At 42.2% G+C, this 12215-nt stretch overlaps 1 protein-coding gene across 1 annotated transcript in view; it reads right to left on the reverse strand.

Annotated features, from left to right (window-relative positions):
- Positions 1-12215, reverse strand: part of ntrk1 (neurotrophic tyrosine kinase, receptor, type 1) — a 52419-nt gene that overhangs the window by 17627 nt on the left and 22577 nt on the right. The window contains exons 6-11 of the mRNA XM_056287000.1: positions 7417-7559; positions 6188-6326; positions 1954-2286; positions 1186-1203; positions 969-1027; positions 458-560 (exon numbers count right to left, since the gene is read on the reverse strand). Coding sequence (XP_056142975.1) covers positions 458-560; positions 969-1027; positions 1186-1203; positions 1954-2286; positions 6188-6326; positions 7417-7559 — 795 coding nt within the window. The remainder of the gene's footprint in view (positions 1-457; positions 561-968; positions 1028-1185; positions 1204-1953; positions 2287-6187; positions 6327-7416; positions 7560-12215) is intronic.

A 12215-nucleotide genomic window follows, 5' to 3' on the forward strand; every position in this document is an offset into this window, starting at 1 on the left:
ATAAGATTTTTTCTCCCTGCTCCTTTTCAATCATGGAATGTGTAAATTGCATTGTGTTTGATTATGAATTGCTTGTTTCTGTCTGGAGCTGCGCATTACCGTGAGTGGAATAAATAATAAAGAATGAATGATGGTGGGGGAAACCGGAGCACCCCACCACAAACATTGGAAGAACATGCAAACTCCACACAGAGGGCGACCTGGGATGACCCCCCCCCCAACGTTGAACAACCCCGGGGTTTGAACCCAGGATCTTCTTGCTGTGAGGCGACAGCACTAACCACTGCACCACTGGAGTCTAGATAAAGCGCTATGTAAATGTAATGCATTATTATTATTATTATTATTATTATTATTATTAATAATAATAATATTATTCATACACTCAGAAAGGATCCAGAGGTCAAACCGCTGCCAGATCACGTGCTGAAGAAAACTGAAATGAGCTCTAACTTACGATGAATGCCAAACTTGGAGTGCTGGCCACATTTGTTAATGATCAGACCCATGATGAGGAGGAAGCTACACGCAAACACAGCCAGGCCTACCACCACAGATACCTATGAGAGAGACAGAGAGAGAGACAGCGAGAGAGGGCAAGAGAGAGGAGAGAGAGAGGGCGAGAGAGAGAGCGTGCAACAGAGAACATCACAGATGAGATAAAACTTTACAACAACGAAAACACTGGCTTTTGTGACTTGAATATACAAATCTTGGAAACAGGTGAATGTGAGTATTTCACCACATTCTCATCAGTGCCACTCAGTAATCCCTGCTGATATTTACTAATCATGTTACGCTTCACGTAAACAGAAATATTACGCATAGCAATAAAGATAGACCAGCTTAAAAGTCAACATACCAGTGTGCGTTGTCATGTGTTTTGAATAAAAGAATGTGCAAGAGAGAGTATGACTATTATTATATTGTATAAGCTTATATTAGATAATTCTGTTTTTTGCACATACCCCAAACACCCGACTTTCCACGTTCTCTGTGACGTCCTCGTCTGATTTGTTTGTGGGAACTGAGGAGTAGACACAACAAGTCCTCCAAGTTACCTTCTGTACAGAAAGTTGGCCTATGTGCACATCACATGAAAATGAAAAGTGTAAGGGGTTCCTGATATAATGAAGGACATACACATATATTGTGAATTTTCACTAAAATCATCCAGACACTTACTTGGATCCAGATTAGGGACTAGCATGTGAGGGGAGGGAACACAGATAACAGCACGACTGTTATAATCATACAGAACATATTAACACTATCACATAAAGTTAGTATGAGTTTTAGAGTTTTAATTTTTTGGATCCCCCCCCCCTTTTTTTCCCCCCTCCCATTTGCACTTGGCCAATTATCCCACTCTTCCGAGCCGCCTTGGTTGCTGCTCCACCCCCTCTGCATATCCGGGGAAGGCCGCAGACTACCACATGCCTCTTCTGATACATGTGGAGTCGCCAGCCGCTTCTTTTCACTTGTCAGTGAGGAGTTTTGCCAGGGGGACGTAGCGTGTGGGAGGATCACACTATTCCCCCCAGTTCCCCCTCCCCCCCGAACAGGGGCCCTGACCGACCAGAGGAGGTGCTAGTGCAGCGACCAGGACACATACCCACATCTGGCTTCCCACCCGCAGACACGACAAATTGCGTCTGTAGGGACGCTCGACAAAGCTGGAGGTAACATGGGGATTCGAACCGGGATCCCCATGTTGGTAGGCAACGGAATAGACCGCTACACTACCTGGGTGGCTGAGTTCTACAGATTTTAACAGTACGTGCAGTACATGGGATAAATGGTCAGCAGTAAAAGAACCTGATGAAAAGGTCCTGAGTTAGTATGCAGTGTGTTGATTCATGCCTCTGTACTTGTGTATTTAAATGGTACGATAAAGTCCCCTGCACAGTCTTGACTGGGAGAACCCTATATTAATGAACACCTGTGTCTCACCTGGAATAATCCCCTCTGGGTCAAATGGGCCAAACGGGTTGTCCATGAAATTTCCGATAGCGGTGGCCTCGTCCCGGCCCAGTCTGTTCTCCACAATGAGAGTGTAGTGGCCATTGTTGATGTGGGTGGGCTTGTCGAGGTACAGGCAGCCATGTTTCACGGACCCATCTTCTGAGTCAGGGATGAGCTGGGTGTAGGTGTACAAACCCTCACTCAGCTCGGAGCCGTTGTAGAGCCAACTAATAATCGGCTCAGGATTGCCGTCCACAGCGAAGGGGAAGCACCAGTGGTGTTGTGGCTCTGCGTCTCTCAGGAAGATGATTTTGACCGGAACTGTAGGGAGAAATGGGAAATATTAGTTTGTGAGGGTGACATGACCGAAAGGTCTGAAGGTTTAAATCGCTGACTGGGTAGAAGTGGGAAAAAAAACCCTCTAAACACTGTTGAGGCGTTAAGTCAGGTTGCCCTTGCACAAAACACTTGACCTCCAACCAATGCAGTAGAGTTTCTGAATGACCAACAGTTGCAGACTGTGTTACTAATGGACAGGTCTGTGTAGTTGTAAGAGCTGCATTCGTTTAACCCTTACCTGGATCAATGCTCTGTTAAAGGTTAAAGTGATCCATTTCGCATAACAACTACTGAATTAACTATGAATATTGTTAATATCATTAATAATTCTGATGAAGAGGGTGTCCATGTAGCATAGAAGTCTATTCTGTTGCCTACCAACATGAGGGTCATCGGTTCGAATCCCCGTGTTACCGCTGGCTTGGTCGGGTCCCCTACAGACACTATTGGCTGTCTGCTGGTGGGAAGCCGGATGTGGGTCACTACTCCACCCCCTCTGCCGATTCTGGGAGGGCTGCAGACTACTACATGCCACCTCCTATACATGTGGGGTCGCCAGCCGCTTATTTTCACCTGACAGTGGGGATTTTCACCAAGGGGACATAGCGCATGGGAGGATCACGCTATTCCTCCCAGTTCCCCCTTCCCCCGAACAGGCACCCCAACCGACCAGAGGAGACACTAGTGCAGCGACCAGGACACATACCCACATCCAGCTTCCCAACCGCAGACACGGCCAATTGTGTCTGTAGGGATGCCCGACCAAGCCGGAATTAACATGGGAATTCAAACCGACAATCCCCGTGTTGGTAGGCAATGGAATAGACCACTACGCGGATGCCCATGTCTCATACTTTTATGTTACATGTGCACCTAAACCATATATGACAAAATTTGATTGACAATGAAGAACCTCACCGGGTCACCCCAACTTTCCATTAATCAATGTTCTCCATCTGGACTGCAAACCTGCACTGACCTGCCATGAATAATGGATCCTGGTCCTCATTAGGCTCCCTGACCACAAGAGCTACCTGGAAGTAATGGTGGACATGGAGCTACAGGAAATGGCCTCATTTAGATCGAAGATGGTGCTGATGAGAAGGGAAGCCTCGTTCTACACCAGCCATTCCACCGCTCTTAACCCATGACCCTCCCAGAGAAAGTGCTATGCTAAGGGGATACCGAGACATATTTCCATCTTTGGTATGGATAATCTTCAGGGTCCGCTAATAGTTACTGAGCTAAACAAATAAATTGGCATTAGCTATTACACTGAACTAATCATCTCTCAGCTACCTCACCTAATCATCAACAGCCAGCCAGTTTATTTGCTAATGTGATCTAAGAGGTCAAAGGTCACTTGGAAATACATTTCACTCAACATTAAGGTCTACCCTGAAAGTCCAGTTGGTGTTGAGAAGATTCAGTTTAGACAGTCAGCATTTAAGAAGGCAAATCATGTTCACGTCAGATTTAGCTGTATAACCTAAATCACAGTTTAGTCCCAGAGGGCTTTACATTCATAATTACATTCTGGACTATATATGATACGCCCTATCCTTAGACCCTTGATTCATGTGGAGGAAAAACGCCACAGGAAACATTTTGTGGGAAAAAAACCAAAACAAAAATGAGAGAGGCCTCAGGAAGGGAATCAGAGGAAGGATCACTCTTCCAGGACAAAACCAATAATGATGTGTAAAACATTTACCAGCAACGAAGACAAAGCCTAGGGGTAAGCTGCCAACTAACGTTTGTTAATATTAGATTACTATTTCAGATTATACAATCAGCTGTGGTTTTGAATCACCAAGCAATGGTCATCAGATAACTTATCACATTCATTTTAAACTGGATGTTTAATGTTTTGTTACTAAAACTCAATATCAGAGGTAGAGTAACAAATTACAACTACTGCCATGACAGTACTTGAGTAACTTTTCCCCTTAAATGGTACTTTTTTGAGTATTGGACTTTAATAACCATTACAGGGTAAAGAAATGTGACTTAAACCCCATTAATGTTTAAATGAAGAATTTGCTGGAATAAGTCCTAAGTGTTAGTGATACTGGGTGGCTTTGGTGATTTACATTGCCAAAATAAATTTGGTTTGTTCATATACTGCGTTTGTCCAGGTTGTTTCCTAGACTATGTTAACTGAATATTTCCATATTTTTGGAGCTACAGCTGTGTTGGTTTGTAGACATGAAAGAACAAAAATAAATCTCACAAAGTAGCTACTACTCATACAGGTTTTCACGAAGACACTAATTTACTCATTTACTCAATTACTTGAGTAATGTTCCTAATCAATACTGTTACTCAAGTAAAATATCCCTTAAGGGGCATCCGGGTGGCGTGGTGGTCTATTCCATTGCCTACCAACACGGGGATCGCTGGTTCGAATCTCCGTGTTACCTCCGGCTTGGTCCGACGTCCCTACAGACACAATTGGCTGTGTCTGTGGGTGGGAAGCCAGATGTGGGTATGTGTCCTGGTCTCTGCACTAGCGCCTCCTCTGGTCGGTCAGGGTGCCTGTTCAGGGGGGAGGGGGAACTGAGGGGAATAGCGTGATCCTCCCACATGCTATGTCCCCATGGTGAATCTCCTCAGTGTCAGGTGAAAAGAAGCAGCTGGCGACTCCACATGTATCGGAGGAGGCATGTGGTAGTCTGCAGCCCTTCCGGGATCGGCAGAGGAGGGGTGGAGCAGCGACCGGGACAGCTCGGAAGAGTGGGCAATTGGCCGGATACAATTGGGGAGGAAAAGTGGAAAAATCCCCCCCCCCCCAAAAAAAATCCCTTAAGTAGCGATACTTCTACTTAAGTAGGGATTTTCAGTACTATTTCCAACCTCTACTAAGTAGTTTGAACCACTTCTTTCTTTTTGGAAGCTGTGATTAACATTCAGTTAAGCTTCTTCTCGCTCCTTTTTCCTGACAGGGAATCTGCCCCAACCCTGTGAATTAGCTGCACACAGAGCCGCTCTGTGGACTGAATCAGTAAACACCCTCTGTTCAGGGAGGTAATTAAGGGTAATTAAAGGGCTAGCAGTTAATGAGTGTCCATCCACAATGTGGGCTGATGTTGATGGATTAGTTCTGCTAACACACTTACTGACTGCCAATCATTGTGGATGAAGCGGTTTTCCGGAGTGGGAGGGAAGAGTCCATTAGCGATGTACTCAAATCAGATCTTAGCACAGTTATCAGCCCCATTTTCCTGATGCTCATTATCTGTCCCTTGATGCTCATGCATTTAGCTTCATCTGATTGGCGCCCCGACTCCTTTTGGCCTTTATTTTCTAATGAGTGTCACTGAGTTTGTGATATATGATATTGTTTGGGCAATATTTCTCAGTAATGTCTCACTAATGCATCCTGCAAGCTGTTTTCTGTGGGGCCACAGGGTGTTGTCATTCCTCCGTGTTGTTCAACTTTCAGATGCACTAATGCATCAGGAAGTCCGAAACAATGAGGGTACCTATGGGTTGAGTAGTATTTGTAATCAGAAATATGTGAGGCGACGGAGTTCTTCAAGAACTGGGTTAGATGAGGTTATTTTTCTCCCTCTACTTCATATGTTTGCATTAAAAATGACATAACCTATATCTGCTGCAAATTATTGTCACACTTCTCTCCAGTTGCCAAAATGAGTGGCAGCTGACAAAAAAAGAGAAAAAAGAAAAAGAAAAAGAAAACCCATTAGAGCATTTTTCAAGAACTCAGTAGAGAACATTTCGTTTTGTTTTGTGGCTGTCCACCCTGCCTGTGCCAGAGAAATGAGCCTACTGTGCTCTTGGCCTGACCTCCATTAAGCTCAACAGCGTTCATTCAGTCTGTAAGCTTTCAAGGGTCTGCTTGTGTTTTGCGGGCACTTACACTCAATGTCCAACTGCACCTTGTCTGTCCCTGGCCCAGCTTGGTTCTCGGCCTCGCACGTCAGGTTGTGGAGGTTGTCTCTGGAGGAGACCTTTGTGAGATGAAGGACCAGCTCTAAGGTGGAGTCTGAGATTCTTTGCTAGAGGAGGGCACAGGGAGCGGCGGAGGGTTAGAAATACCAGACAAATACTAAACGGCGATCTTTAGAAAGTGGGATAGTTTTAGTACAGCAGTGGTGTAATCTAAAAGTAGTGACAGCCAACCCTACATTGCAGAAAACTGTACTGTTGTTATATGTGTACTATAGTAGTGTAAAATCTGTGGTGAATGACATTTTATTTTAAGGCTTCTTTTTTTACTCAAAATTCATTTTCTTTACCATATATGGTCATATATATCATATATTAATATGAAAATATGATATAATAATATAACACATGGTTTATATATGAATATATACAAATAGCATGCTTTGGAGATGGATGGAAAATAACAAAATGTAACAAATCACTTAATCTCATTTTAACAAATGATTTCATCTTAAAATATGCAGAGAAGTCTTTATCTTAATGGGAAATTTTAATTTTGCCTTACCAAATAAAAAACCCCCCCAAAAAAACAAAACAAACAAATTTCAGTTTTACGCTTTTTGATGTAGTTATTTCTTGAGAATGATGGAGAACGATGTGACACATTTCTACATATAATCACTTATTTCATCACTTGAAAATCTTGTTAAGGTGGATCTTCTTTTGCTGCATGACTTTGTATAAATCATCTGAGAGGTTTCCACAAAGTTCTGAAATTCTTTATGTTTCAAAATGATAGGTAAGGTTCAGCAAAGCAGTTGCCTCTCCTCCCCCTCACCCCCCCCCATTTTTCTCCCCAGTTGTACTTGACCAATTATCCCACTCTTCCGAGTCGCTGCTGCACCCCCTCTGCCGATGCGGGGGAGGGCTGCAGACTACCACATGCCTCCTCCGATACACGTGGAGTCGCCAGCCGCTTCTTTCCACCTGATAGTGAGGAGTTTTGCCGGGGGGACGTACTTAATCATTCCAAAATATTGTTAGCACACAACATGGGTTAACAGACAAGAACTTTACAGCATAGCGGTAATACTTTCACTACTAGCACTAGCACTAATAGTGTAGTGTAGTGTAGTGTAGTGTAGTGTAGTATAGTGCACTAGTAGTACTAGTGTCACCAAACTGAACACCGTGTGGTACCTGGACAAAGTAAACAGAGTGGAGGTCTGTAGTGCGCCACATGACTGTCGGAGTGGGCGTGCCGGTCACGTGACACTCGAACGTTAGGTTTCCTCCCTCCTGGATTTTACTGTTGGATGGGAGAATAGTCACCTCTGGTAGACCTGTGTGACAGTGGACACAGATGCATTGTATGATAAGAGACACTGCGATGGTCATGTTTCCGTCAAAGCACGTGTAAGTGCATTGTGAAGAATCAAATGAGAAAAGCTGGATAGAAACGGCAAAATTGGGTTAAATTTCCTCAAGATCACAAAAAGGTTTTTACGCTTATTTGATATGCTTTTTGCTTTTATGGCTCATGTAGTAAATGGGCAATTAAAGAGTATTTGTCAAATAAAAATGAAATGCAAATAGAATTTAATGACATGAGCAGCTGTTTCTCCTTCTTAACTGGTCCATCTAGTATCTGGTGGGTGTTGAAGTATGGACGTGTAATGCAGGACACATAAAACTATCTTCAGGGGTTAATACGCTTAAACAGATCTGATGGAAACACAATTGTTTAAAATGTGCTTGATAAGTGAATACAACTATTGTGATGGCATGACTCATGGGCGACGTTTGCAAAGTCCGCCGTCATTACAGAAAGTTAATACATTACCTCGCAAACGATAATGTAACTTTGACAAAAATAAAGGCGACTAAATGTTCCCTGTGTTGGATTATCTCAAGCAAGTTTCACGCGCGCGCGCGCGCGCACACACACACACACACACACAAAATTTGTCTTTGTTTGTTTGATCTGCAAAACTGATGCAAGATAATTAGCACATATGTAAAAAATATTATTGTAAATGACTGTGAATGTGCATTTTCACAACAATAAAATACAGATTATATATTGGCTTTCTTAAATGGCCGTATTGCTGAATTTGGTAACGCTACAACAGATGAAGGATGATAATGTGTGCAGAAGCGGAGCAACCGCAGGGGCAGAGGGGGTAACTGCCCCTAGGCCCACGCTCAGTAGGGGTCCCGCTGGTTTCGAAACCATTCCCATCAGCAGCACCAGTGCCAAATGAAATTTGAGCCATTAACAGCTACCAGTGCAGTGGCCGTTCAGGTGTAATCCCCCCGCCGACCACAATGGCAGAGTGTCGCCACAGGAAGAACGTCTCTGTCTGCATGTGTATGCACGTCTGTCTGTCCTTCGATTTTCGCAACAACCGCTCATCCAAACAACTTCACACTTGGCACTGCGCTTCCTTAGGTCCTCAGCAACAAACCCGCCAAGTGTGAAGTCGATCGGATGAATAGTTGTCGAAAAAAATCGAAGGACAGACACACATACAGACAGACAGACAAACAGAGATTCCTTCCATGTTAGTTAGCTTGTTAGATAGTTACAGCAGACGCCTTTATACAAAGCGATGTACATCTGAGAGTTAATACAAAATAAGCAAGGATCTAGTCAGGAGACAACAATATAAGTAAGTGTCAAAAAACTAGGTTCAAGTTTGATAGGAGCATAGGACACATAGGTGTCAACAGGCAGTGCACAAAGGCAATGCATAGAGTGATTAAAAGCATTTCATTATTATTAATACCATCAGGTTTGGAGGTGTTCGTGAAAGAGCTGGGTTGGCAGGTTTGCCACCATGAAGTAGAGAAGGATGAAGTTTGAAAAAGGGACGATGATATCTACAAAGTTTGTTAACCTGTTCGGACTATTTTGTTCTCTGGAGGATTGTGGAATACACAAATGGACTACACTAAACTACAGCAGGTTCAACAGGGACAACAATTATTGAGTGAAACATCAATATTTATTCTTTATTTATTCTTCTCATGGAAGACGTGGTCAACGGCTTCAACAGATTCTTTGTAAATGTGGGCCCAAAACTGGCAGGAAAAAAAATCCATGACACACAAACAATCACAGAAGGGAATAACGGTGATTATTGGGACAGAAATCCAAGTTCCTTTTTTTAAAATTTTATTTAGAGCGGTATTAGAGAAGGAAATCGTGGACAATGTAAACAAATGCAAGAACAAAAAAAATCTGACTGAAATTATATTGATATGACAATAGTTAAGAAAGTAATCGAAGGTATTGCAAAACCACTGACCCACATCTATAACATGTCCTTTCAATCTGGCAAAGTTCAAAGCAAAATTAAAATCACAAAAGTCATACCCTTATATAAAACCGGAGATAGACACCAATTTACAAACTACAGACCAATTTCATTATTGTCACAATTCTCCAAAATATTGGAAAAATTATTTGCTGCTAGACTAGACAAATTCATTGAGAAGCACAATCTGCTGACCGATAGCCAGTACGGGTTTTGACCAAACAGATCGACATCTCTGGCGCTCATTGAATTAATTGAAGAACTAACTAATCATATAGACCAAAAAAAAAGTTTGCTGTGGGAATATTTATCGATCTCAAAAAAGCTTTTGACACTATTGATCACAATAGATTAAGAGACAAATTGGAAATGTATGGTATCAGAGGGGTGGTGTAGAATTGGCGAAGAAGCTATTTAAGTAACAGGTAGCAGTTTATAAAGATAGGTGAACATAAATTGTCATGCATGGATATTAGTTGTGGTGTACCACAGGGGTCGGTTTTGGGTCCACAACTGTTCATTATGTATTTGAATGATACATGCAAGATATCAAAAATATTGAAATTTGTTTTATTTGCTGTTGGCACAAATATATTTTGTTCTGGTGAGAATTTACAGCAGCTTTTGGGGGTGACCACAATAGAAATGGAAAAATTAAAATCGTGGTTTGACAAAAACTAATTATCATTAAATCTGGACAAAAAAAAGTTTATGTTGTTTCAAAATTATAAAATAAACACCAAAGTAAAAGTAGTGAGCGACAATGTCCAACTAGAAAAAGTATAGGAAAATAAATTTCTAGGTGTGATACTAGACCACAAAATCTGCTGGAAACCTCACATAACATACTATGTGCGAGCAAAGCTGGTAAGGAGCATTGTAGTCATGGGAAAAGCAAGACACATTCTGGATCATAAATCATTAGATACTCTGTATTGTTCATTTATTTTACCATATCTGATCTACTGTGTGGAGGTATGGGGTAACACCTAGACAACCAACTTACAACCATTATGTATACGACAAAAAAGAGCCATAAGAATAGTCAACAATGTGCGATATAGTGAACACGCCAACAACTATTTTTAAAGTCAAGTGCCTTGATGTTCAAGGATTTAGTAGAATTTAACACAGCACAAATAATGTTCAAAGCAAGAAACAATCTACTACTGAGTAATATACAAAAAATATTCTCAGGTAGAGAAGGGGAATATAATTTGAGAGGAAAATTGAACTTCAAGAAATGATGTGTTCGTACAACTTTCAGGAGCATGGGCGTTTCAATTGGTGGGCTAAAATTGTGGAACAGTCTGAGCATGTAACTCAAACAAAGTACAAATATTACACAGTTCAAGAAGAAGTACCGAGGACTGATTATCAAGAGATATAGGGACGATGAAGAGTTGTGTTAATTGTGAGTTTTATTTATCACTAAACATTTCTTATTCCATTTTTTTCTTTTGTTTTTTCTTCCTATGACTCCGAGCGGATATTTGGTTTGCACTTAGCGCTGAGATCAGGTTATTCTTGGTACATGACATTAGGCTGTGTTTTCTTTTTTTTCTCTCTCTCCTATTCACAGTAAGTGAGTCTGTATTGTGCAGGCAGCACAACTTGCATTGAATGTAAACTACACAGTACAGTGGGAATTGAGTTTGAAATGTATAGTATCTGAATTAACAAGAGTAGTTGAGAAGGGGTAAGAAAAAATAAGTGTATACTTCCTCCTACTCCTTTTCCAACATGTAACAAATAATCTGATGAATACGGAGATTTGTTCGCTGAGTTTGATGTGGGAATTTGTTGATAACTCACAGATTATTGGCAATGGCTCATCTGTATGTAATATCCTGCTTATATTTTGGTTACGGAGAAATCAGTCAGTATGTTTAGATCTGCCCACCGCATCGCAGCACTTGTCTGTGTCACTGCCTGTGGTGTTGTACACTGTCTACGTTGTATTTGAATAGGCCTTGTAGTGTTGTATACTGCTGTGTCTATTTATGTTTGAATAGGCCTTGTATAGTGATGTACACAGATCAGTCAAAACAAAACCACCTATTGTGTAGGTCCCCCTTGTGCCACCAAAACAGCTTTGACCTGTCAAGGCATGGACTCCACAAGACTTCTGAAGGTGTCCTCTGATATCTAGCACCAAGACATTCGCAGCAGATGCTTTAAGTCCTGGAAGTTGCGAGGTGGGGCCTTCATGGATCAGACTTGTTTTTCCACCACATCCCACAGATGCTCAATTGGATTGAGATCCGGGGAATTTGGAGGCCAAGGCAACACCTTGGACTCTTTTTCATGTTCCCTAATCCATTCCTGGACAATATTTGCAGTGTGGCAGGGTACATTATCCTGTTAAAAGAAGCCACTGCCATCAGGGAATACCGTTGCTATGAAGGGGTGTACTTGGTCTGCCACGGTGTTTAGGTAGGTGGTACGTGTCAAAGTAACATCCACATGAATGCCAGGACCCAAGGTTTCCCAGCAGAACATTGCCTAGAGCATTGCCCTGCCTCTGCCAGCTTGCCTTCTTCCCAGAGTACATCCTGGTGCCATCTCTTTCCCAGCTAAATGATGTACACACACCCGGCAGTCCTCATGATGTAAAAGAAAACATGATTCATCAGACAAGGCCACCTTTTTCCATTGCTCCATGGTCCATATCCGTGT

Source organism: Lampris incognitus, chromosome 9 (genome assembly GCF_029633865.1).
Source record: "Lampris incognitus isolate fLamInc1 chromosome 9, fLamInc1.hap2, whole genome shotgun sequence".
Taxonomy (NCBI): domain Eukaryota; kingdom Metazoa; phylum Chordata; class Actinopteri; order Lampriformes; family Lampridae; genus Lampris; species Lampris incognitus.